The sequence below is a fragment of the Dipodomys merriami genome, unplaced genomic scaffold, assembly GCF_024711535.1.
Source record: "Dipodomys merriami isolate MVZ:Mamm:240054 unplaced genomic scaffold, mDipMer1.0.p SCAF_14, whole genome shotgun sequence".
NCBI classification, from domain to species: Eukaryota; Metazoa; Chordata; class Mammalia; order Rodentia; family Heteromyidae; genus Dipodomys; species Dipodomys merriami.
In genome coordinates this window covers 38,009,008-38,036,228 of record NW_027202715.1, presented here as the reverse complement: position 1 = coordinate 38,036,228, position 27,221 = coordinate 38,009,008, and the positions used below count along the sequence as shown (strand labels likewise).

The window sequence follows — 27,221 nt, the reverse complement described above, 5'->3', positions numbered from 1 at the left end:
ATTTTTTACGGAAATAGGATGTTCCTATCCACAATTTATACATGTGTATATGTGTGTTTACAAAAGTGTAACTGGTGACTTATTTTAAGGAAGTTACAAGGTCCAATGGATAGAGCGTTGGGTCTGGCTCAGGGTTTGAGCCTGCAGTACCCTAGTTGAATGACTAGTAAAGTAGAATGTACCTCGTTGAATGATCCTGAGTGGGTAGAAATATCTTTGTAAGCCTCAGCTTACTGATCTCCGAAGTGAAGACTGATAATTTGTTTTCTCACAAAGTTGTAAAAATCCAACAGATCAAATAGAGTGTTTATAGAGGCTCACAGGACTGTTAGAACTTAGGGTTTTACCCCCCTTTTTCTTTTTGAGACAAAAGCTCACTCTTGTAGTCCAGATTGGCCAGGAATTTTTGGTCTTCTGCTTTGGGCTCCGGCTTGCTGGGATTACAGGCTTGTGCTGTCCCTCTGGGCTGGGCTTTTGCCTTTTTTTCAGTGTGTTGATGTGTATCAGTGACTACTTAACCTATTGGTCACTTATTCAGTGGTTTGGAGACAAATAGTAACTGGCCCGCCCTCCTCTTTGTTGCCAGGTCACTCCTGGAAGCAAGGCCGCCGTAGCTAATTTATGTATTGGAGACATTATCACAGCCATCGACGGAGAAAATACCAATGGGATGACGCATTTAGAAGCTCAGAACAAAATCAAGGGCTGCACAGACAACATGACTCTCACAGTAACCAGGTGAGATGGTGGAAATGTTTTGTTTCTTCTAGACTGGAAGGTGCTTGTGGGCAGGGGCTGCCTTCCCCACCTCAGGACCCCTGATCCCTCCAGCTCTGTGTATACACACTACACACACACACACACACACATACTGAATATATGCCAAAGTGCTAGAGCTTTGAAATTGCTCTTTTTTTTTTTTTTTTCGGTAAGTTGTACAGTGTTTCTCATAGCATAGCCTTCTTTCTCCAAGTTACCTGAGTTTCACTTGATTCAACATAACACATCAAAATTCCCAGGGAGTAAAGTCAGGGAAATACTGGGAGGTATAAGGAAATGAAAACTTCCTCCTGGGGACCTCGGAGGATCAAGCTAGGATACTGTTCCTTTTGTGCTAACAGGGCTCTGGGGTCTCAGCGGGAGATTATAGTGACAGACCAGAAGACATCCGTAGGTTACACCAGAGTGGGGTTAAGGCCCAGGAAAGAGAGGAGAGAGTGAATAGATGATGGAGGAGAACACCTGGGGATTGGAATTAGGGTAGAATTTCCATTCTTTTGTTATGTCTCTGAAGGGACTCTACCAGGGCAAGATTTCAGGAATGATTTGGTTCAACCTTTAATGGCTTCCTATTTCCTCTTGGATCAAGTTCAGGTTCTTCCTTTTGATCTGTGAACCTGCCCTTTAATTTCTCCCTAACCATAGCTTCTGTTGTTTTTTTCTTTATCCATCCTCCAATCACTTATTCATTTATATATATATATATATATATATATATATATATATATATATATATATATATATATATATATATATATATCACGCTGGTACTGGGACTTGAACTCAAGGCCTCACATTCTCACTTGGTTTTTTCAAAAACTCAAGGCTAGGGGCATTACCACTTGAGCCACACCTCCACTTCTGGCTTTTTGGTGGATAATTGGAAATGAGTATCATGGACTTTTCTGTGTGGATTGGCTTTGAACTATGATTCTCAGATCTCAGCCTTTTGAGTAGCTAGGATTATAGACTGTGTGTGTGTGGGGGGGGGGTGTATGTGTACAGGTTCTGGGGCTTGAATTCAAGGCCTCTCTCTTTTGCTTGCTTTTTTTGCTCATGGCCAGCACTCTTGCTTGAGCTACACATCCACCTCCCTTCCATGATTCTTTATCTGTGACATTCATGTTTTTAACCTTGTGCCCTGGGATTAGCAGGAGGACCGAGCATGGGAGAGAGTGATAGAATAGAGAGTGTCAGAATAGTCGGTTCAGTATTGTACCCGCCTCTGGAGGAACTCTTTCATGACACCCCCTTCTCAAAAAGCATATTTACATCCCTCATCTCCATTTCCACCCCACTCCAGATCCTTCCCTTCAAGCTCCAATTAAGCCATTCATGCACTCATTGAATTACTGATTCTGTGAGTTTTGATTCATTGATGACCACATTGAACAGGTGTATTTTATAAATTCCTGATACTGTAATGGATATTTTGACAAATACAAATGTAAATGTAAACATTCTCTACCTGTAAAAGAAGAAAACCCTATCCTAAGGAAAACAGAGACTAGACTGGTAAGAAGAAAATCTTTTTTTTTTTAAATTTAATTTAATTTAATTTGTGAACATACTGTACAGAGGAGTTACAATTACGTGGGCAGGATAATGCGTACATTTCTTACCAAGCATTGCAGCCTCCTCCTTTGTTTACTCTTCACATAGAAGAAAATCTTTTTGCAAAATCAAAAAAAGGAGAGCCTTGCTTTCATGGGACCAACTCCGCCTCATGAATGAATTGATGATCTGGTCTGGGTCAGAAACCTTGGACTAAGGTGGAGGAGAATGTCATTCCATGCTGGGCAGAGGTGGGGCGGGCTGCCGCACAAGCGGGAAGACGGAGGAGCATGGTGGCTGGTGTCAGCTGGCCAGACTGTAGAGAGGGACGCTGCGAGGAAGGAGGGGGTGGGCAGCTTGCTGAGCCCTTGGGGATGGATGCCATCAGACTGGCAAAGGGGTGGTAAGGGTCATGATGAGGATGGAGCACAAGCGGAGAAGGTTTAGAAGTCCAGGCAGAGGGACGTTTTTCGAATGACTTGTAACATACCCAGTTGTCCCTTAGCATCCCTGTGGATGTTAAAATGTGTGCTCAGGTCCCTCCTATGAAGAGGTGTAATGGTGTACATTCTAGGCACTTCTTCCTGTATGGTTTAAATCTTCTCAATTACCCTTAATACCTCAAAAATGTAAATGCTCTGTGAAGAGTTGTTATGCTGTGTTATCTAGTTGATAATGAGAAAGTCCAGATATTCAGTACAAATACAGTTTTTTAAAAAATACTGTCTGCCTGTGGTTGGTTGATAGTATAGGACACATGGATGGAGAGGGCCAGTTGTATTATTTTAGCACAAATGCAACAACAGCTTTAGGATGGGGATATAGTTCAGTGGTAGAGCCTGACAGATGCAAGGCCCTGGGTTCGATCCTCAGCAATGTAAAGAAGAATGAATGAATGAATAAAAGAAAGGAGAGAAAGAAAGCAATAAATAACAATTTTATCTATTGCAGATCTGAACAAAAAATTTGGTCTCCTCTAGTGACTGAGGAAGGGAAACGCCACCCATACAAGATGAATTTAGCCTCTGAACCCCAAGTAAGTACTTGCTGATCATTGCCACTCTTGATGACACCATCCGCTTCCCACGTCTGGCCCTGTTCAGTGTATTCCCATTTTTCCTGCCCCGGAGCCCAGGGGTGGGTGAGATGGGGGGGAGAGCCCTCCACAGACTGTGTGGGATCTGGCTTTTGTTCAGGTTTTCCCGTAAGGGAACTGCCAGAGGAAAGGACTGGAAAACCCCAGGGCAGGGACCACAGCCTGGGCTGGAAGCAGCAAGTAGGAGGTGATAAGGGAAGCATGTGGAAGTAGGGTTAGCAGGACCAGAGTGAAATCAGCGAGCTAAGTCAGCGCCTATGATTTCAGATCCAGATGAATCTTCTCTGTGATAAAATAAGTTCAGAGGCATTGAAAAGAACCAAAGGGAGAGTTAAGAGTAAACCCTGCTGCTTTCCTGTGTGGATTCTTAAGAGTTCTGGCATGGAAATCTCCATTTTTGTAACAGTGAAAATTCTAGTGAGACATTAAAGTCACTAAGAGTAAAATGGCAGCTAACACTGGAGGATGCAGTAAGGAGCTGATACCACATAGAATTTCTGGGAACATGGGAGCAATCAGGCGCTGGTGGCTCACACCAGCTGATCTGAGGATCAAGGTTGGAAGCCAGGTCAGGCAGACAAATCCAAGAGATTCTTATCTCCAGTTAGCCACCAAAAAGGTGGAAGTAGAGCTGTGGCCCAAGTGGTAGAGTGGCAGCCTTGAGTGAAAAGCTAGGAGACAGTGCCCAGGCCCTGAGTTCAAGCCCCAGTACCAGCATGTGTGCACGCACGCGCATGTGTGCGCCCGCGCACACACACACACACACACACACACACACACACACACACGTGCGTGCATTCAAATTTCTAGGAAGTGTAGAGTGTCCTAAATCTCTCAGTAGTCAGTTTTCTAGATGATTTATTTCTCCCTTAGATGCACCTTCTAAATTGTCTACAATGTGTGAAAATTCTTTTTTGAAATAAGGGAACAACTAGAAGAATGTTGAGAATACCTTTGTATTCTCAGCACACCTAGTGTGCTGCTTGTAATTTATCTACCAAAGTATTTTTAATAATTATTATTGATGAGAATGGCTTTTTAAAATTTTAGTTTGGGTTGTGATTGTTATGTATTTCACCCCTGAAGATGTGAGCCAGATGCTGGTGGCTCACACTTATAACCCTAGCTACTCAGGAAGCTGAGATCTGAAGATCACGGTTCAAAGTCAGACCAAAGGCAGGAAAGTCCATGAGTCTCATCTCCAGTTGCCCACCAAAAAGTTGAAGTGGAGATGTGACTCAAGTGCGTAGGGCACTAGCCTTGAGTGCAAGTCCTAGGACTGGCACAGGGACAGCACCCTGGTCCTGAGTTCAAGTTCTGGGACTGGCCCCCCAAAAAGATTTTTTTCTGTTTGTCATACTGTTTAGTTTTTATAGTGAATTATTACTAAAGAGTAATATAACCCAGCTTTCTTTTATACCTATGACAGAAATTGTATGACATTGAATTCACATGGTACTATTAGTGTATAAATTGATTGAAGACACATTTTCTTAAATGGCCCCATTAAAATTTCAGAAATGTAGTCACAAAATTACTTTTTCTCACCACTATAGTGAAACATCACACTTGAAGCCAGGTACTGGTGGCTTATGCCTGTAATCCTAGTTACTAAGGAGGCTAAGATCTGAGGATCATGGTTTGAAGTCAGCCCAGGCAAGAAAGTTCAGCACCAAAAAAGCTGGAAGTAGAGCTATGGCTCAAATGGTAGAATTCTAGTTTTGAGCAATAAAGCTCAGAGACAGTGCCCAGGCCCTACGTTCTAGCCCCAGGACCAGCACCAAAAACAAAAACATGCTTAAACAGGATCCTCAAGTTGTTTAAAGGATCATTTTGCATCTGCCATTTCCACACTGTCATGAACTTAATAGTCTATATCAGCTCAGTAAGGCTAGTTCACCAAACAACAGGCTGTAATTTGGCCTTTGTGCAAAGTGATTTAAGACATACCAGAGTTACAGTCAGTTTCCCTGGGAGTCTTCAGCTACTTCATTAAATATGCTATAAATATTAAATTTCAGTGTTATGTTTTCATATATTTTATGTCACATGGGGTGACTTTGTTTTAAATTGGTCTGTCTGAAATCCTAATTTTCACCTAAATAAGGCAGTCATTCACATTTCAGTTGTACTTTTTATTTGCGTCATTGTTGAATTTTCATCTTGAAACATGTGAACATATTTTTAAGGTAGTTCTCTTTGGATTAACTGGGGTGTATTTGTATCTTGATTCCAGTAGCTTATTAGTACAAAAAGACTCCCACCTCTCGCTTTTCCATAATTTTGCATTTTGAGTCTTAAACTAAAGGACACCTGAGTGAGGGCAGAGTTCATCTGTAACAAAAAGAGCTACTGGTTCTCATAAAGCCAAGCAACACCCCAGCTTATCTGAGGTCAGCATAGTTACACACCTAGTTTGTATTTCCTCATTATTGAGTTTCCTTGGAGACTGATAAATACAAAGCCCAAACAATTACATCATCCCTTCCAAAACGGCAAGCCCTAAATCTGCCTGCCTTCTGGAAAGATCACTATTCACTTGGGGGTAGAGATATTCCTTTTATGTCCAAACCAGATACATTCTTGAAAGATTGTTTACAAAGTGAAAATCAAGATTTCTAAACCTCAGTTGTCCAAGGGCTTTTCCTCTAATTGGACATATATTTCTCCAGAGAGGAGACTGGAGAACAGAGCAGAACCTGACTGGCTGTCAGTCAGTTGCCAGTCACTGTGTTGGGTGTGCTAACATGACACTGTGAGGGCTAGTAAAGAAGCTTTATTGTTGTTTTTGTCATTTTAAGGATGAGCAATGGGCTCAGAGAGGTCTAACTGGCCCATAGCCAGACTTGAAGTGGAAAGGCAAAGCTGAGCCAAGATGGAAGAATAAGTCTCTTCTCTGGTGCTCAGCCTGCTAGCACTGGCCGCTTCTAGCACTGGCCATGGAGAGATAGAGAGAAAGACAAATGGCCATAGTGGACTCAGTCACACTCTGTCCAGAGGGCTGTAGTGAATGTGGCAAGAATCTTAGGCCTTCCCTTGTGACTTTGCCACCTTCGTCACAATCAAGTTTCAATTACTCCTTTGAGCCCTTGTGTCAAATTGCTCAACTATTCCTGTTTCTTCATTACTGCTGAAATATTCTTTTGTTGTTGTTGTTGTTTTGTACCTGCCCTGGGCCTTGAATTTAGAGCCTAGATGCTGTCCTTGAGCTTTTGTGTTCAAGGCTAGTGCTCTACCACTGGTACCATAGCTCCATTTGCAGTGGGTAATTGGAAATAAGAATCTCATGGACTTTCCTTTACAGGCTGGTTTTGAACTGGGATCCTCAGATCTCAACCCATTGAGTAGCTAGCATTGCAGGCATGAACCACTGGTGCCCAGCTGAAATATTTATTCTTAAGTAGCTATGCATCTTCTTTTGTGGTTACCTGTGTAAACTTAGCTTTTTATATAATATGGACAGAGTCAGTTGAACATTATCCCACTGATTCTGACTTGTTGAAGAGGAAGCCTAATAGAATAGTGATAAATAAGAAACTCAATCAGAAAAACCTCTATGGGGGGGTGGTACTAGGGTTTGAACTCAAGGTCTTGTGCTTGCTAGGCAGGTACTCTACCACTCGAACCATGTGCCCAGTCACAAACATTTTTATGTTGTCTATTAACTAATTTTTGTGTTGATCCTGGGGCTTGAACTCAGGAACTGGGCACTGTCCTTTAGGCCTTTTTGTTCAAGACTAGCACTCTGCCACTTGAGCCATAGCTCCTCTTCCCATCTGTTGGTGGTTAATTAGATAGGAGTTTCATAGATTTGACTGCCAATAATGACTTTGAATGGCCATCCTCAGATTTCAGCCTCCTGAGTAGTTAAGATTACAGGCATGAGCCACTGGTAGATGGCTGTTGTCTTTTATTTTAAATTAGGTATGCAGTGAATTAAAGTGTTAGGTTTTCAAGAAAGCATTGAAGATTTAACAAGGAAGAAAGAAAAGAAAGAGCAATAGAGACAAGAGCTCGTTTCGGACTTGGGTATTTAAAGGAGAGACCAGAGTTCAGGTGAATTTTCTCAGGAAGTCAGCAAACACATGGAAATTGCGTTTAAAGGACAGCATAGTACATGCATTGCCTGCAAGCCATGGATAGATCCAGACAAACAGAGCAGAAAGGGCCTTGCTTACTGTGTCACTGGAAAGCATTCGAGATTTTTTTTTTTAAGGAATGTTTGTTTACAAAGTGTATTTGAGCACTTGCACAGAAGCGTCTAGAAGTTGCTGTTGTAGTAATTAGTTGCCAGACTTCCAGCAGGGGAGGGGCAGAGGGGGTGTTCTCAGATCACAGAGAGAGGACAATGAGAACACAAAGAACTCAAAGTTCTTCTGCCCCTGACCAGGCGTCTTTAACCTTTCATCTGAGTAGCCTGTGTGTTCCCTACCAGGAGCAATCCGCCCACTCCTTGTTGCCCCCACTGAGGGAATGAGACCAGCCCCGCACCCACCAGCTTGCACCACAACCCTGTCATCTTGTTGATCAGACCTACTCTGTTCTGGGGAATTTATCTCCACCTTGTCATCTCCTGCGCTGCTCTGCATTTTCCTTTCCTCTTGATTCCTTCATCCCTCTGGAATGTACCCTAAGGGTGCTTCATCTCTGCCTTAGCTCCTGCCAGCCCAAGGCATCCAGGGGGTGTCCTGCTCCAGTTACCCCAGGATCAGCTTTTGCTGGGCTTTGGGGCAGAATCAGAAGCAGAGCTGATTCAGAGGGTAGGAACTTAACCCCGTTTCCCATCCGAGGACCCTTTCCTGGTCGTTGCCCACAAGTCTCAGTAGATCTGAGAGAGTCTCTCAGCTACAATGTGACATGGCACCGAAGCCATTGTGGCTTGGCTGGAAATTCTTCCCTGACTCTGCTGGCACTGCCCATCAAGAGATGGATGGAGAACTTGGCCCTTGATTTCGCCTCTGCTCTGCCCACAGGAGGTCCTACACATAGGAAGTGCCCACAACAGAAGTGCCATGCCCTTTACTGCCTCACCTGCCTCTGGCACTGCCCCCAGGGTCATCACCAACCAGTACAACAACCCATCCGGCTTGTACTCCTCTGAAAACATCTCCAACTTCAACAATGCTGTGGAGTCAAAGACTGCAGCCAGTGGAGGAGAGGCCAATGGCAGACCGTAAGTAGGCTCAGGAATTTTCTCCAGATCCTTTCTTGAAGAGGCTTTTTTTATACCAGGACCATTTCCTCTTGGCAAATGAGAGAAGGCTGAACCATTACTCAAGGGAGAAAACTTTTGTATGCATTTTTCTTACCTGTGTGTGTGTGCACGTGCCAGTGCTGGACAGGCCCTGGGCACTGTCCCATAGCTTTGTCTGCTCAAGGCCGGTGCTCTATCACCTGACCCACAGCTCCATTTCTGGCTTTTTGGTGGTTAATTGGAGATAAGTCCATGTTCATGGACTTTCCTGCCTGGGTTGGGTTCCAGCTGTGATCCTCAGATCTCAGTCTCTTGAGTAGCTAGGATTACAGTTGTGAGCCACCAGCATCCAACTCATTTTTCTTTCTGCTTGGTAGAGTGGTTGTAGGAATAAGAAGTGACATGGAAATGGCCCTGCACTGTGTTTGCACTCTTGAGAACAGTGATTAATCTTGTCCTGAGTGCTCTCCCCATCTTCAGCATCTGCTAATCACAGACCTTCCTTCTCAGCCCCGCCTCTCCCTCAGTATTCCTGCTTGGGAGTGCTGGTGAGAAGCTAGCATCCTCGTATTGTTCTGCATCTGATCTGAGCAGGGAGGGCGAAGGATGCCATGGTGCCCTCTTGGGCTGAATCTGCTTACTTTTGCTCCAGAGTGAAAAAAGAAATTGAAGAAAGAAAAGTCTATGAGGCTATAAATGCTTGTCCACAGGAGTGGGTTCTGGTCTGTGGCAGAGGCAGTCTTAGCAAGGGAGAGATGGGGCTGTGGGTGGAAAAGGCAGAAAAGTCTTGCGGGGGACTGGGAAGGCCTGTCCTCTTCTGTCACAGACTGTTTATTGGCTTGCAATGCTTTTGAGTCTGTATCAGGTCCCTTAGGTCTTCTCATCAGAGTGGCCTATTATGTATCTTTCTTCCTTCTCATGTACTATTCAGCCTGGGCTGGCTTTGAACCATGATCCTTCTGAGATTTCAGCTTCCTGAATAGCTTGGTTTATAGGCATGGGCCACTAGCTCCCTCCCAAACACTTCAAGGATGAATCCAGAACTCCAGCAGCCTGTGGCAGAGGACCTGGGTATGAGGATGAGAGTAAGTGGACAGACTAGAGTATGAGTTTGCCACACACATACCCAAAAGCCACATCAGGATAAGCATCCCAGGGCAGAGAAGACGGCACTGTGGTCTGTGGCCATTGGACCACGCATGCCCCATGCAGACATGGTGCTGCTCCTCTGATTCAAAGCCAGAAACCAAGTGCAGCTCAAGGATTCCTATTCCTGCTGATTGCTTTCATTAAAATAGAAGTTGAAAAAGCCTTTTTAAAATATGGAAGCTGACTTTTCAGTGTTCAAGCTTTGTTGGAAAACATGGTAATAGTCCCAACTTCTCTGCTCTAAGGATCTTTCCCACCTGGAATCCTCAGATTGTTGTTTTAACTCTGAAGCCCTCTGTGCCCTTCAGTTCTCCCAAATTCAACTTTATTAGTCACTCGCCCAACTTTAGGGTGTTTAAATTGTATACCCCTAAGTGCTTCAGATGCAGATGAGGAGAGGTTAAGGGTCCTTAGCTGTTTATTAAGGGTTTTGTAAGAACCACAGTCATGGGCCTAGTGGCCTCACGGTGTATACATACATACATACATATATATAAATAAAATCTTTACCCCCCCCCATCTTACCCCCACCCCAGAAGAGAGACTGATATTTTCAAGTCCTTACTGTATGCAGGTCTTTGTGCCTGACACGGAGAGGACACGGAGATTTTCTTTTCAGTTCCTTAGGTGTCTCAGAGGACAGACTTTGGCTGTTTGGCTTTAGAAGACAATGAAAGTGGTCGTTGTTGCTGGTGGCTCATACTTAGCCTCTTAGGAGGAGGCAGAGATTGGGAGGATCAAGGTCTGAGGCTTCCATTGGCAAAGAATTTGCAAGACCTCATCTCAATAGCTGGATGTGTAGTGGTGTGTACTTGTCACACCCATTATGACAGGAAGTATATATATAGAGAGAAGGATCATGATATGGGCTTAGCCCAGGCCCCAAAATAACCAGGGCAAAAAGGGCTGGAGGGGTGACTAAAGAGATAGAGCGCTCGCTTAGCATGTACAAAGCTCTGAGTTCAAACCTCCAGTACCATTATTATTATTATTTTTAATCTTGAAGGCATTTATCATAGTAACTAAGGCGAAGTGGGCATTCCTGCTTCGGTCCCCCAAATTCTGGTTCCTAAAAGGCCGTGCCGGCTTGAGTTGTTGATACCCTTCAAGGAGATTGTGGGGATACGGGGGATGCCCGAGAGCCATGCCGCCCCTCCCCACACAGGTTGTCATGGACACATCCTGAAGGAAGGCTTCTGAGCAGCTCAATGCAGACAGGCAGAGGTGCCAAGGGGGGCTAGGGAGCAAGGGGGCGAGAGGGCAGAGGGGCGGCCGTGTTTTCGCTGCTTTGGTGCTGGAAGAGGTGGAGAGGGTAGCCTTCCTTCACTGGCCCCAAGTGGAATGCTGCATGATCTCCATTTTATAACCCAGGAAACGACACATTTTCATTGGAAGAACCACGATGCACTGGCCTGGAAAGTATTTTTAGTGTGGCCTTGGCAATTTTTCCTTCATTAAGGTCTTCTTACTTCTCTCATGCTCCCTGCTTGTTCTTTCCCTTCCTGTCTGAAACTTTCCCCTCCCATCGCAGTCTGGGTTCAGCGGCCTCTGAGTCTTTATCAAGGCTCCGTGCAGCTTTTCCCCAATGAGGAGGACCCGTGATCGGTGCCATCCTAAGCTATGTGAGGAGGAATCCAGAACCATGAGAATACCTCTGCCCAAAGCCGTGGAGCTTGGCTGTGCTGTTAGCATAGGGGTCTCTGCTTGCTGCTTCATGCCTGTCTCGTATGATCTCTGCAAAGAGAGTCTCTTCCCATCCCAGCAGCTCCCAGGGTAATGCCACTGGCTCAGCATGAGTCCCTAGCACTGGCTCATACCAGTGTCCCCTCCGCCTCCCCCTCCCCCCAATCACACACACTGTTTAGTCTGTGAAATCCATGGAGGCTCCAGAATTGGCTCATTACATACTTTGCATCTGACTTCATCACCATTCCCTGGGGGCTCACCCTGAGTTTCTTTGTAAAGCATCCGTGTGTGTGTGTGTGTGTGTGTGTGTGTGTGTGTGTGTGTGTCTGGTGTGTGTCTGGTGTGTGTGTCTGGTGTGTGTGTCTGGTGTGTGTGTTGTGTGTTGTGTGTGAGATCTTCACACAGTTGCCTTCCAATTAAGCGAGAATGCCAATAGCACTGCCACCTGGGAAGGCAGGGAGAGTGCCTCCATTGTTGCTTCTCCTTCCTCGTGGGCTGAAGGCGGCAGATAGTCCCCAGCAGCCTCTTCCCTCTAGGGGAGCTCAGGGAAGCAATCCTTTCTCTGGTGTACCTTAAGGGCGAAGGACATCTGTGACCTCTTCCAACTGAGTTTAGATGTTCTCATCAACATCGGAGAACTCAGAGCCTGGATTGTCTTATTTAGATGATATTGTTTGAGACTTCCTGCTAGGTAGGTAGATGGGCCAGAGCATTGAATGCCAGCTTTGCCTTTCACCAGCTGAGTATCTGTAACTGCTCTGAAACCCTGTCTCCCAGTCTTTAAGGTGGACTCAAACTACCAACCTCAGTACCAGGTTGTTGAGAGAATGCAATGTAGTGTGTATTTTTTAAAAAAGCAAGTCGGGCACTGTTCAAATGGTACCAGAGGGATTGCATTAACCCCGACTACATGGGAACTAGAGCAGAGGACTTTGGGCATGATGGTGGCTCTTATCTCGCTAGCTAACCTGGCCCCAGTGCAGAGAACTGTCTCCTGAGTCTGGATGCTCCTTCCTCCTTTGCTAGGGCTCATGGGGCTAAGAATTCCTTCTCTGCTTTCTTAATCACAGGGACCATCATTTGGGCCAGTGAAGACTTAAAACACAAAAAACACAGGCCAGACAGCCCTTGTAGAGCTGAATGCCTAGTTTCCCAGAATCACTCCCTTCCCCTTCCCTTCTCTTCCTTTCTCCTTCTTCCCTTCCGTTTTCCCTTGTTTCTTTTCCTTTCCCTTTGTCCTTCCCCTTCCTCTACTTCCCTTTCTTCCCTTTCCTCCCTTTTCCCCCTGCCGTTCCCTCTTCACCTTCCCCTTCCCCTCTCCAACCTGGGGTATGTCTAAACCCAGATTCTCATTTCTTGGAATGAGACACTGAAAGCTTTTCCTGGACATACCCTGAAGGGATTCTTTATCCTGAAAGAAAACCTTTTCTTTATCCTATGGGGGGGTGGGAGGGGGAGAGAGATCTCTACACCATTTTCAGTAAACACTTAACTTCTATTTGGGGGCAAATATTTTATTCTATTTACTTACTTTATTCTTTGTGCAGGTCCCCACTTGAACTCTGGGTAGTTATTTGAAGATAAGAGTCTTAGGGGGCTGGGAATGTGGCTTAGTGGTAGAGTGCTGGCCTACCATGCATGAAGTCCTGGGTTTGATTCCTCAGTACCACATGAACAGAAAAAGCCACAGTGGTGCTGTGGCTCAAGTGGGAGAATGCTAGCCTTGAGCAAAAGCAGCTCAGGGATAGTGCCCAGGCTCTGAGTTCAAGCCCGAGGACTGATCAAAAACAAAAACAGGATGTTGACAGGACTCAAGGGAAAGGTGCAGCTTGCAGGTCACTAGTTTCTCAAGTTGCCCCTTGTAGCCACGCCTACTTCCCCTCCCCTTCCTTTCCCCTGCAGCAGCCTACAGCCTACTAATCTCTTTGTTACAGTCTTCTTAGTTCAGGAATGTTACATTCAGGGAATTATAAAACACATTATGTTCTAGGATTATCATTTTTTATGTTCAACGCAGTGTTTTGGAGACTGGCTTTAGGATCTATCTAGACTTTGTTCCTTTTTTGTTTTCTGTTCTTAGGTTGTTGTTTTTTTAAAATTGTGGTTAAAAATCACATGATAAAAACTTCTTAGCTTAACCATTTCTTCAGAGCACTGTACAGTAGTAGTAAATTACGTGTGCATTGTTGTGCAATAGATCCCTAGAATGTATTCTTCTTGCATAACTGAAATTCTAATGAACAACAACTCCCTCCCTCGCCCATCCCTCCCCCAGGCACTTGGAGACCACCATTCCGCTTTCTGTTTCTAAGAGTCTGATTACTTTAGATACTTCAATCAAGTAGAATTATGCGCTATTTCTCTTTCTGTGACTGGCTTATGGCTTTACTTAATGTAATACCTGCAAGTTTCAACTACAATATTATGTAGCATCTGATAAGATTTGCTACTTTTTTCAAGGCTCAGTAATATTCTGTTCTTTGTAATACTAAAAAGAGAATCGATACATCTGTTGATGAAGTGTGTTGAGTGGTCTGATCTCTTGGCTATTTTAAACACTGTTGTATGATGTATCTCTTTGTGATCCTACTTCAGGCTCCCTCAAACCAGGAGAGCGAGCAGAGAATGTGTTCTTACCACTCTGGTTCAGTCTAGTGCTTTTAAAGTTTTAATCAATGTAATAAGAAAACAAGGCATTCAGTTCATAAAATAGTTTATTTTTCATAAATCATCAACATAGAAAATTATAAAGAAGTTAGCAAAAAAAAAACCCCCAAACACCACCCTAGAACTAATAAATGAATCCAATAAGAATCCATCAAAATAAACATGTAGAATATAAGATAAACATTAAAAAATTAAATGTCTCAATCTGATATTCAATAAAACTTCAGATTAAAACTTGGAATGTACTCAGTTATTTTAATTTAGTATTACTTTGGTAATTTATGTTTTTCTTTTCTTCAGGGGATAGTTATGAAATGTCATGAGTGATAAGTGATTGATTTAAAGCCATTTGTATATATTTTTAACAATACCAATCTACTTACCTTTTGATTGGTACTACTAACATCCTTCTTTTGTTACTCTTTCAGCATACTAGTCTTATTATTCTAAATCCTCTAGTATTTTTATATACATTAAAATATATTATTGTGATTATGAATGTTTTATTATGTGAGAACAAAATTTTGGTGCATTATTTTAAATTTAGTATATTATTTTAATACAAAAAATATCTACATTCAAAAAAAATTAAATGTCTCTATTAGCAGTGAAAATGTAGATACTATGTAATTGTAAAATGTATAATATTTACAGTTTGTCTCAATTGTACATGGATTATTCTACAAACATAGACCACAAGTTTGACCACATAAAATAAACCTTAAGAAACTTAAAAAAGACCAAAATGATACTATACATTCCAGTCACAGTAGAATAAAAGCAGAAATCAGTAGCAAAAAAGAAAACTAGAAAAATCACATATATTTGGAAATTGAACAGCACAGCTGAACAACTTATAGGATAAAAATCACAAGGGAAATTAGAAAGTATGTGAGCACAAATGAAAACAATGCATCAAAACTCAGTAGGGCTGTGCCTGGTAGTACACACCTGTAATCCCAGCACAGGAGAGGATAAAGTAAGAGGATTGTAAGTTTAAGTTAGTAAGACCCTGTCTCAAAAACAAAATACCCCTGCTCCAAAAATCTTAACAGGATGGGAAAAAAAAAAACAAAAAAACAAAAACCCAAAACAGTGCTAGGAGGAAAGTTTGCTGTGGTAAATACCCATTCAAAGAAAAATTCTCAAATCCAACTAAATTTACAGCTGCAAGAACTAGAACAAATAAACCCAAAATTAGATAGAAAATATCCATGAAACTAAGAATCCACTTTTTGAAAAGGTCAACAGAATGGACAAATGCTTAGTAGATTAAGAAAAGTTGGACGGGGAATGTGGCTCAGTGGTAGAGTGCTTATGTAGCATGTGTGAAGCCCTGGGTTCAATTCCTTGGTACCATATAAACAAAAAAATAAAATTAAAAAAAAAAATAAAAGTTAAGCCAGGTGCCCATGACTCACGTCTTTTTAATCCTAGCTACTCAGGAGGCTGAGATCTGAGGATCACGGTTCAAAGCCAAGCCGGGGCAGGAAAGTCCATGAGACTTTCCGGAAGGAAAACACCAGAAAACTGGAAGTGTTGCTGTGGCTCAAGTGGTAGAGTGCTTGCCTTGAGCTAAAGAGCTGAGGGACAGCGCCCAGGCCCAGAGTTCAAACCCCTCAACCACTATAACCACCCCCACCACTACCAACAACAACAAAAGAAAAGTTAGAGAAGACACAGCAGAACTGAGCAGTGAAAGAGGAAGTGCTACCACGGATGTGGCTCATACAGAAAACAAGGGGACACAGCACTCTGGTGGAGAGGGTTTTGTAATTGTCTATTAGGTGTAGTTGGTCTTTTTCAAGTCCTCTGTTTCTATGTTGGTTTTTCTGCCTGTTTATTTCATCCTAACTTGTTACCTTATGTGACTAAATATCCTATGACACCAAAGTCTTACATGTGCTTAATGGGTCCGTGGAGTGTGACTATTATGATTAAAACTGAAATAGACACATTATAACGTAAAGTTTCTGTGCAAATTTTCCTTTTCTTGGGGCTTCAATTCAGGGCTTGGGTGCTATCCCCCCTGAGTTTTTGTTCTCAAGGCTAGCACTCTACCACTTGAGCCATGGCTCCACTTCCAGCTTTTTGGTGGTTTATTGGAAATGAGTCTTAGAGATTCTTGCACAGGCTAGCTTCAAACCATGATCTCAGATCTCAGCCTCTTGCTGTGTCAAGTGAATATTTACTCCTAAATAAGAGGTAAGACTACTACTTTCAAAGCAAATTATTAATGGTCTCTTGCTAGCATAAAAATACCCTTACTTTTAGTCCTTCTTGCAGATTTTATATATTCTAATAGCAATTCCTTGTGATTTTCTGTGTTGACAGTGGTTCTACGTAGTTTTCTGTCTTCCTTTCTGACATGTGTGACCTTTTCCTTTTCTTGCCTTGTTGCATTGGCCAAAGCTTAGAGCCCTAGCAGCTGAGTCAAAAATCAGCATGGCTAGAGCATGCATCCTTGACTCCTTCTCCATCTTTGGGAAAAACATTGAGCTTTTTACTCTTAAGTGGGGTGCTAACTATAATTTGTCAAGCTAGGAAGCGCTCTTTATTTCTAATTTTTGAATTTTGGAATGATGTTGAATCTTATCTATTCCCATTGATCCGATCAGTTAAGTTTTTTTTATAGCCATTTACTATGGTGGACTATGGTGTTTTCTTATCCTTTTGGTGTCTGCATGGTTTGTTGTGACACTCTTCTTTCTGATGGTAGTACACCTGGTGGAGTAAATGTCTTTTCATAGTGCTTGGGGGCCAGAGAGAGCAAGAGAGAAAGGGGCCAGGGACAATATAAACCTCAGGCTATAGTTTCAAGGACACACACAATCCTGGTGACCTACTTCTTCCAGCTAGGAAAGCCTGCCCCATCTTCTAGCCTATGAGGTATGAACACATCAATCAGCACACACATTGATAAGGTTGGCATGGTTACAGTCTAATCACTTCTTAATAGCCAACCAGCCGGGGACCACCAAGCCTTCCCAGGAAAGGAGAGTTCATGTCTAAACCATAACACTGGCAAGACATACTACTTCTCTAACCTGCTTCCTTTGGTTTGATTTTGCTTCTTTGGTTGGCTCTTGAGGTTGTTGACTTGAGACTTCTCCCTTTAGTAGATGCATTTAATGCCATCAGTTTCCTTTCTGCCTTACTATAACCACAGACCACAGATTCTTAGGTTTCATATTTTTATTCAGTGTGGTAATGTTTTTTATTTCCTTCAGACTTTCTTTTCAACCTGTGTATTATCTGGAAGTCTGTTTCCCTAGTAGAAGTTTTGAGGTTTTCCTGTTTCTGCTGTTGATTTATAATTTGATTCTGTTGTGGTCAGAGAAAGCATTGTGTAATTTCAGGTCTCTAACATTTGTTGAGATGGAGTCTGTGGCCTAGGATAGAGTCTTGGTGTCATTCATGGATATTGTCAGCATATTTATTCTGCTTTTGACGGGTCAACAAGTGGAAAAGGTCACGTGTAAAAGTCCCTGTTAGCTGCCAGTATTGCTGAGTTCTACTTCTTTGCTGAGTCTATTGGCCTGTTACTGGTTGAGAGAAAGGTTGAATCCTTCGCCTGTCACCTTGGACATGTCTGTTGTTCCTCCACTTCTCAGTTTTTGCTTCATACATATGAAGCCCTGTTGTTTTAGTTAGCCATTAAGATCGTGACAGCTTCTTGGTGTATGATTTTCAGCATCCTTTCTTGTGATTTTTAATCATGGCCCTTTTTATAAAGTCTCTTTCCATTTCTGGTGAATTAATTTGCCAGTTAATTCAACCAGAGAATAATACAGTCAGGACAGCTTTCCTTTGATTCATGGCTATGTGGTGTATTTCTTTTCACCCTTTTAACTTGTTTGTCTTAATATTTGAAATGAGCTTGTTGCTGTTGTTCTTGAGGGTTTCCTTCTTTTGGTTAGGATTTATAGACACAGATCTTTAACTTACTGCCAAAAGTGATGCCTCAAGTTTTACAGAATTCCCCTGTATCCGCATTCTGGTAACTTCATTCTTCTGAGGAAGCTGGCTTCCATCTCAGGTCGCTCTGCTGACCCTGTCCAGAGGCACGGCCTGCTGTTCTTGATCCTCCTTGACCTGATGCCGTTTGGCTTCAGCCGCTCTTTGGCTGGAGCAGATTGGAGTGGCATATAAGGTCTGTAGGCAGGGCTTCCGAAGACTCCTTTGGGAGATGGGTCAGAGTGTGTGTGTGGGGAGGGGGGGGGACTTCTTACATTCTCTTGCATTTTTTCTTTTCTTTTCTTTTCCCTAAGAGTCTAGTTAGGTAGCCTCAGCTTTTTATAGCGGCATGTGGCCTGTGGCTTTATGCCTGGCTCACTATAGAATTCTTTCCTTGCTTTGAGAATTTTTGTTGTTGTTGTTGTTCTGTATCTTAGGCATATTTTGTCCTGATTATTTTCTTAAGATACTGTTATCATGTTAATAATATCATATAGCCTAGGGACTCAGACTTCAAATCGGACTCAGACTTACAGTCTGAATCACTAGGCTATAATTTTTGAGTTCGGCTGGCTTTGGAGTTTCAAGTAAGGATAGTGGGCATAGCTTATAAATCATCCAGCAGTATAAAGATATTATTTAAGAATAAGTGGTATATTGGTTTCTCTTTTATTTGAATTTTGGAAATGCTTTCCGAGTTGTTTGCTGGCCTTGGGTTCTTTCATTTTTAGCATTCCCTGGTGGCTTTCAGACATTACATACACCAAAGAAGAGAAAAATTCTTCCCAACAACATTCCATGGTCTGATCTTGATTTTAAAATAGTCCTTAGAGTAATAGAAAAGAGATTCATAAGAAATATTGTAATGTACTTAATATAGGGCAAGTTCCTAGCTCCACAGGGTTGAGTAGATGAGCCTGAGGAAGACTCTGTTAAAACAAGTCCTCAGGGCGGCCCCTTGCCTGGCTGCATGAAAGGCTCCCAGACTTCCCTGCAAGTGGAGAGAGAAGGACTGCCTGGGGCAAGGCGGCAGGCAGGATGGGCGCAGGATGGGCGGGGTGGCAGCTTCCCTCCCCCAGGACACACCGCAGCTGGCAGGCCTGACCAGCCAACGAGAGCTTCTGCTTAAATATTCCCCAGCTGCAGCAAAGCATAGCTTATGTCACTGTCCGTGAGAGAGTTCTGTTGTCAGAACATGGTGGTGGTCCAGGAGAAACACCTGGGGCTTCACTGCTGTTGGACAAGTCCGTTTTCAGCTGAGAACTAGGCATCTGAAGTCCTCTAGGATGCCTCCCACATGGGGAGAAAAGAGGGAAAAAAGAAAGGGGGAGAGGTGGAATGAGAGGAAGAAAAGAGAAGTAACTTGCAGAACGTCGTCCAGAAACACAGATATGGTGCACCTTTGGTATTGCAGAGACCTGGTCAAGGAAAGACTGTGCATGCTCAGGACGCAGAGCTCAGGGCTGTTTTGCTGGTACTTGACTTGGTTTTGTTTTTCTTTTGCCCACAGTGCCCCCCAACTTTCCTTATGATGTGTCACTATCTTAAATGAAGCACATTAGCATTTTCCTTGCTTTGGGGGCATCAATAGTTTTGAGAATGCATATTGAAATACTCAGTGGATCACACTAGGATTTAAATACAACTAATGAGGGAAAAACTGGGAGAGAGCAAGGGAAGGGGTGACATTGTCCCAAAGGAAATGCACTCTACCTGGCTTATGTAACTGTAATCCCTCCATACATTGCCTTCATAAGAATAAAAAAAAGTAAATAAATAAGCACTAACCACTTGGGATTGCCTGAGGGCCTCTCCACATCAATTTCCTGCAAAATGCAATGCAGGAACTTACATTTATTTATTTATTTTATTTATTGCCAGTCCTAGAGCTTGAACTGAAGGCCTGAACACTGTCCCTTTTGCTTAAGTTCTTTTGCTTAAGGTTAGCACTCTACCATTTTCAGTCATAGCACCACTTCTGGTTTTCTGATGGTTAATAGGAAATAAGAGTCTTACGGACTTTCCTGCCCAGGCTGGCTTTGAACTGTAATCCTCAGCCTCCTGAGTAGCTAGGATTACAGATATGGGCCACCAGCTTCTGACCTTTTTTTTTTGCTTTTTTCTGATACTAGGGCTTGAACTTAGGGGCAGCACCCAAGCCCTGAGTTCAAGCCCCAGGACTGGCAAAAAAAAAAAAGAGCAATCTAAGCTGCTTAGGAGGTTGAGATCGGATGGTCATGGTTTGAAGTCAGCCCAAGCAGGTAAATCTGTGAGAATCTTATTCCCAATGAACTACCAGAAAAGCCAGAAGTAGAGCCGTGGCTCAAGTGGTAGAGTGCTAGCCTTAAGCAAAAAACCCCCACAAACACTACCCCAGGCACTAGCACCCAAGCCTTGAGTTCAAGCTTGTGTGTGGCACACCCACACACACACAAAAAGACTTCCTGCTGGGCTCCTGTGACTTGTGTTTGCAATCCTAGCTACTCAAGAAGCTGAGATCTGAAAATCCCAGCTCAAAGCTAGCCTGAAAGCTAGCTCAAATCCTAGCTCAAAGCTAGCCAGGAAAAATCTGTGATACTCTTATCTCGAATCAACCACCCAAAAGCCAGAAATGGAGCTGTGACTCAAGTAGTAGTGCACCAATCTTGAACAAAAAAGCTAAGGGACACCACCCCAGGCCTTGAGTTCAAATCCCAGCACAAAAAAGGACTGTCCTGCAGTTATGAATGGCGACAGATAGGGTGTACACAGCTGTCCAGTCCTGCTAGCCAGCAGTGCTGTAGCTTGGATATCCAGGAGCCGGGGGTGAGAAGAAGGGGGCTGGATTCAGGGTGGAGCACAGGTACCACACACAGGAGCCTGCCTCCCTTGCATCTCCATCCAAGGCCAGGCAGTGCAGGCCTTCACCTTCTGCAAAACTGAGTCCCAGGCCACACAGTAGAGCCTGCCTCACCTGCTCTGGGGCACACGGAGTGGCAGGAGGAAGGTGTGGAGGCCAGGCCTGGCTCGCCTGTTCCCTGGGCCTGAACGTTTATGGATGGCAAAGCACATGAGCATTCTATTCTTGCCACCATACCTGTGAGCCAGGAGAGTTGAATTCCTGAAACCATTTGGAAAGTCTTCTACAGTTTTGGTCATCGTGGCTGTGCTTGCCGGAGGGGTGGGCCTGGTGATGCTTGTTCACGTCTCACACGTGTTCATGAACTTGACCGTTCCACAGTGTGGACCACGCTCAGGCGTCAGGGGGCCTAATCATCGACAAGGAATCTGAGGTTTACAAGATGCTGCAGGAGAAGCAGGAGTTGAATGAGCCCCCAAAGCAGTCCACTTCGTTCCTGGTTCTGCAGGAAATCTTGGAGTCAGATGAAAAAGGTAATCGTCCCTATCTGCAGCAGCCACGGGTTCTGAGTCAGGGTCAGGAGTGAAGGTTAGTCAGTGCCGAAGCCTGGAGTAGGTGGAAGAAGCATGCTGTGTTCTGAATGTGTGGTTGTTTTCTTTTCCACTTGAGACATAGTCTTGCTAAGTTGTCCAGGCTGATCTGAAATAATTCACCTTCTGTCTCAGCCTGTCATGGCTGAGGTTATAGAGATGCACCACCACACTTGGCATGGATTTTTATGCAGGGGGGCAGGGGTGATGGGATGGGGAAATGGGAGGGGGGAGGGAAGGGAGGGGAGGTGAGAGTACCTGTCCTGGGGCTTGAATTTAGGGCCTAGTAGGCCCTGGGGCTTTAAGGTAGTGTGTGTGTGTGTGTGTGTGTGTGTGTGTGTGTGTGTGTGTGTGTGTGTGTGTGTGTGTGTGTGTGTGTGTGTGTGTGTGTGTGTGTGTGTGTGTGTGTGTGTGTGTGTGTGTGTGTGTGTGGTTAAGGTAGGGTGTGTGTGTGTGTGTGTGTGATTGGAGATAGGGCCTAGTAGGCCTGGGGCTTTAAGGTAGTGTGTGTGTGTGTGTGTGTGTGTGTGTGTGTGTGTGTGTGTGTGTAGGCCCTGGGGCTTTAAGGTAGGGTGTGTGTGTGTGTGTGTGTGTGTGTGTGTGTGTGTGTGTGTGATTGGAGATAGGGCCTAGTAGGCCCTGGGGCTTTAAGGTAGGGTGTGTGTGTGTGTGTGTGTGTGTGTGTGTGTGTGTGTGTGTGTGTGTGTGTGTGTGTGTGTGTGTGTGTGTGTGTGTGTGTGTGTGTGTGTTAAGGGTTAAGGTAGGGTGTGTGTGTGTGTGTGTGTGTGTGATTGGAGATAAGAGTCTCATGGACCTGTGTGTGTGTGTGTGTGTGTGTGTGTGTGTGTAATTGGAGATAAGAGTCTCATGGACTTTATGTGTGTGTATGTGTGTGTGTAATTGGAGATAAGAGTCTCATGGACCTTGTGTGTGTGTGTGTGTGTGTGTGTGTGTGTGTGTGTGTGTGTGTACTCTCACAGACTCTCCTGCCTGGGCTGGCTTTGATCCACCATCTTTAGATGTCAGCCTCCTTAGTGGCTAGAATTATAGGTATGAGCTGCTAGTGCCTGGCTTGGCATGGACTTTTAAAAAGCTAGAAGGGGGGCTGGAAGGTGGCTCAGTGGTAGAGCGCTTGCCTTGCATGCTCGAGGCCCTGGGTTCGATTCCTCAGCATCACATAAGCAAAAAGAAAAAAGCCGGAAGTGGCGCTGTGGCTCAAGTGGTAGAGCGCTAGCCTTGAGCTGAAGAGCTGAGGGACAGTGCCCAGGCCCAGAGTTCAGGCCCCACGACCGGACCCCCCCCCCCCCAAAAAAAAAAAAAAGCTAGAAGGTTGGGGCTGGGAAGGTGGCTCAGTGATCAAGTGCTTGCCTTGTATACATGAGGCCCTGGGTTCTATTCCTCAGCACCACATAAGCAGAGAAAGCTGAAAGTGGTGCTGTGGCTCAAGTGGTAGAGCGCTAGCCTTGAGCTGAAGGGCTGAGGGACAGCGCCCAGGCCCAGAGTTCAGGCCCAACTGACAAAAAGCTGGAAGGTCATTTAAAAGAGAAAGCAAGAGAGGTTGGGGATATGGCTCACAGGTAGAGTGCTTGTCTATATGCCTAAGGTCCTGAGTTCAATCCCAGTAATACCACCCCCCAAAAGAGTGTGAGAGCGCCCCCTCTTGGCCGACCTAATGTTTACTTAGGAAGCTCTGTACTGGCTGTGGGCTTCCTGCCACACGTGCATCAGGAAGCTGAGGTTGGAGTAAACGTGACTTGGGGATTCTGTCGGTCGATGTCTTGGTCATTTGTTTGGTCTGAGCCCATACCCCATGCTTCTGTGGTGGCAAATGGGCAGGAATGGGTGGGGGCCACCAGTGATGTGTGGCAGGTGGAATGAAAGTGGACCAGCTGCCCAGTGAAGCCAGCTACCTGCTTTCTTTTGGGAACCACTGTTGGGTCCAAGGTCTCTTGAGAGGCTGAGACTCCCCCCTTCCCAGGGCCTTGTCCGCACTCTGTGCTTAGGCTAGTATCTGGACTACTGTAGGCTCAGGGGTCATACATACTGCAGGAAACGCGTCACAGTGTGCTGTCAGATGCGTGCACCTGAAGGCCTCGGCTTGGCCTTCACGTGACCTGGGGAGCCCTGATGCCTGAGCTGCTCAAGGCTCCTTCCAGTGCCTCTGCAGGCATCAGGTCAGTTCTGCTTCTCCGTCTTTATTTTGGTGACATTCCAGCAGATAGCAGAAACAGTAGAGCACTTAATAAAGACAGTGACAGTGGGTACATTGAAGAGAGCGCCTTTCTCCTCCTCATTAAGGTTCTCTGGCCTCCCAGCTGCTTATCTACCAGGACCTCAAGGCACCAGGGACAAAGGAAGGGGACAGGGCTAACTGGGCAGGCCCTTTCAGTTGAGCTAGCTTTCTCTGTCCAGAAGTCCCACAATACTCCACTTACTTTCTTTTCTTTTTTTGTTGGTTGTGGGGCTTGAACTAAGGGCCTGGGCACTATCCCTGAGCTTTTCTGCTTAGGACTAGCACTCTACCACTTTGAGCCATAGCTCTACTTCTGGTTTTCTGGTGGTTAATTGGAGATCAGAGTCTCATGGACTTTCCTAACCAGGCTGGCTTTGAACCATGATCCTCACATCCTCCCGAATAGCTAGGATTACAGGCGTGAGCCACCAGTGCCTGGCTCCACTTACATTTAATTGAACAACATTTAGCCACATGTACTTGTGTGATCAGGAATTATAATTTTCTTTCATACCTGAGGCTGATGCCTTAAAAAAATAGTGTTACAGTGTGAACTGAGAGCCTCATACATATTAGGCAAGCATAAGCACTCTTAACACATAAGTCACATCTAGCCCTTTTTAGGTTAGATCTAATTTTTCTGTCACAGCCATCCTTGAACCACAATCCTTCTATTTCTGCCTCCTATGTAGGTGAAGCTACAGGTGTTTACAAGTATGCCTGGCCCTAGATGTCTTTATACCTAAAATAAAAATGAAGAGTTTTGCTAAAATAGTAGTTTTTTTTCCATGTCTTTTAACATGTACTTGAGTTAAATTTTCAGTGAAAAAAGAATTTCAGTGAGTGCAATAGTGTAAAAAAAGAAAAAGTAAAACAAATCCAATAGTAAGGTAGTTAGAAATAGAATTTCCCATGTTGGCTGGCTAAGTGAGAGAAAATAACTTTGTGCCAGCAGGTGGCGATGTGGGACTGAAGAACCCACGGTGCGGGCTGCCTCATTTAGCTTACAGCCTGCTCTGCTGCTGCAGCAGAGCTGTTCTATCCAGTCCAGGTCTCTTCATCACAGGAAGAGAAGTGGATTCTTCTACCCAGTGTGGATTTATGTCTTTCTTTGGTTTCTCTTCTACCCCATTGCACCCCCACTTTTTTTTCCTGGTGATTTTTCTGCTGATGGAGTTACTTGAAAAAGGCACTCTTTCCTGGAGGAGACCCTGAGCTTGCTCAGCTGGTCCCTTCAGAAGTTCGTTTGCCTTTCCATGCTGTGCAGATGTGCAGAGCTGCTGCTGTTCTTTGTTGTCATGTCGGGTAGGCATCCAAGTGCTATCAGCCAGGGATGCTTGAGACAGGATGTTTGAAGCTGCTGCCCTCCAGGCGCTTCTGAGCCCCCTTCCTAGGTAGCACTGAGATTGCAATAGGACACTTACCTCAGGTGCAAAATTTAAGAGGGCATTAAAAAACACCATAGTCAGCAGGCTCCAGTGGCTCATGTGGGTAATCCTAGCTACTCAGGAGGCTAAGAGCTGAGGATCGAGGTAGAAGCCAGCCTGGGCAGAAAAATCTGTGGGACTATCAGAAATCTCTTGGCCTTTTAGCTTAAGGCTAGTGCTCTATCACTTGAATCACATCTCCACTTCTGGCTTATTTTTGTTAATGGGAAATAGTCACTCAGATTTATCTGCTGGGGGCTGGATTTGAACTTCAGCCTCCTGAGTGCTAGGATTATAGACATGAGTCACTGGCACCTGGCTCAGATATTATTTTTATTTACTTATTAATCTGTATATTATTTTTATTTACTTATTTGTTAATCTATACGTTAATCTATATATATATATATATGCATACATATTTTGGTGGGGATGGTACTAGAGTTTGAACTCTGTTGCTTGGAGGTTCATGCTCTTGAACCTCCAGACCCCTTGTGTAGAGCACTGTAAGGTACACATCAATATTTGCAAATATCTAATTCAAATGTAATATGATTTTTGTCGTGAGGGTTGACTGTGTGTCAGGTACTGTAGGGGGGCTTTTTATGTATGCTTTAATCTTTTTTGTGCAACAACGAAGGGAAAAATGATTTCATGGTTTATAGAAAAGGCTGGGAGATCAGAAAGGTTAAGTAACTTGCACACTAGCACAGAGTAGGGTCACATCTGTTGGACTCCAGTGTCTCTGACCTACTTGGGCATAGATGTGTATGTGTGGCTCTGTCTGAGTGAATAAGTGATACTCAGGCACTTCTGTACTTCCTGGCCAATGTAGGTGTTTTTCTTGTTTCAGGGGACCCCAACAAGCCCTCGGGATTTAGAAGTGTGAAGGCTCCGGTCACCAAAGTGGCTGCCTCAATTGGAAATGCTCAGAAGCTGCCCATGTGTGACAAATGTGGCACTGGCATTGTGTGAGTATCTGCTTCGGGGTCTTGGCAGCCCTGCAGGTGGGCCGACTGGGAAAGATGTGGGCAGCTTGCATGTGAAGGAGCTAAATAAACCCTTTACCTTGTGAACTTGTCAAAGCCGGAAGTGGGCGGGGCTCCGGCACTTCCGAGGGCGGGGCTTCTTTCCCTTGCCCGCGGGAGGCTCCGCAGGGAGGCCTGGGCTTTGCTTTCCTGGGCCTTGGTGGAGAAGCTCCGCTCCCAGCTCCAGGAGACCAGTGCAGAGCCAGGTGCCGCCCTGGTGCTCCCGTCACTGACCCAGGCCTCTTCTTGCTGTAGCGGGGCGTTTGTGAAGCTTCGAGAACGTCATCGCCACCCTGAGTGTTACGTGTGCACCGACTGTGGCACCAGCCTGAAGCAGAAGGGCCATTTCTTTGTGGAGGATCAGATCTACTGTGAGAAGCACGCCCGGGAGCGGGTCACTCCCCCTGAGGGCTACGACGTGGTCACCGTGTTTCCCCAGTGAAGCCAGGCCACGCCGACTGGGCTCCGAGCGCGGGGGCTCTCCTCTCCTCTGCGGACAGCCCGCCTTTGCTCGGGGTCTCCCTGGCTCCTTCGGTGTCAGGCCGCCTTGGGTGACTGACTCACACTGGCAGTGTGAGGCGGGCTTTGACGGCTAATGGCACGTGGTTCCGTTCGTGGTCCTGCCAGCATCACCGCCTCCTTCTTCACCTTGGTCCCTCTCTGCTGCAAATGGCCGTCAGCCCCTCTCAGGATTTAATACGTCTGCTATGGATTTCCTTTTTCCCCAATAAATGTGGCCTGTTACAAAGTGTGTTGTCTCCTTTTCCACAGTGTGTTCTGGGCCCTGCCTGGTGAGATCCTCCTCTCTTGCTTTGGGTTTCTACTTTTGTGTGATTTACGGGCCTTTCTGGGTATGAAGCTGTTTCTTAGCACCTGGACAGGCTGTGTTCTTCTGTTTCGTTGAAGCTTGCTTTTAACTGTGTTTCTCTGGTACCTCCATCCAGACAATGCCTGTTTATAGCTGGGGTTTGGTCATTGGGAAAGTGATTAAAATCAGAATATATAAACTCAAAATATTGCA

The 27,221-nt window shown here is 44.8% G+C and overlaps 1 protein-coding gene across 1 annotated transcript in view; it reads left to right on the top strand.

The window, feature by feature from the left end:
* Positions 1-26,951, top strand: part of LOC138826162 (PDZ and LIM domain protein 1) — a 41,079-nt gene extending 14,128 nt beyond the window's left edge. Inside the window, exons 2-7 of the mRNA XM_070021263.1 lie at positions 587-738; positions 3,286-3,370; positions 8,404-8,603; positions 21,304-21,455; positions 26,026-26,143; positions 26,456-26,951. Coding sequence (XP_069877364.1) covers positions 587-738; positions 3,286-3,370; positions 8,404-8,603; positions 21,304-21,455; positions 26,026-26,143; positions 26,456-26,642 — 894 coding nt within the window. The 3' untranslated portion in view covers positions 26,643-26,951. The remainder of the gene's footprint in view (positions 1-586; positions 739-3,285; positions 3,371-8,403; positions 8,604-21,303; positions 21,456-26,025; positions 26,144-26,455) is intronic.
* Positions 26,952-27,221: the final 270 nt, after the last annotated feature.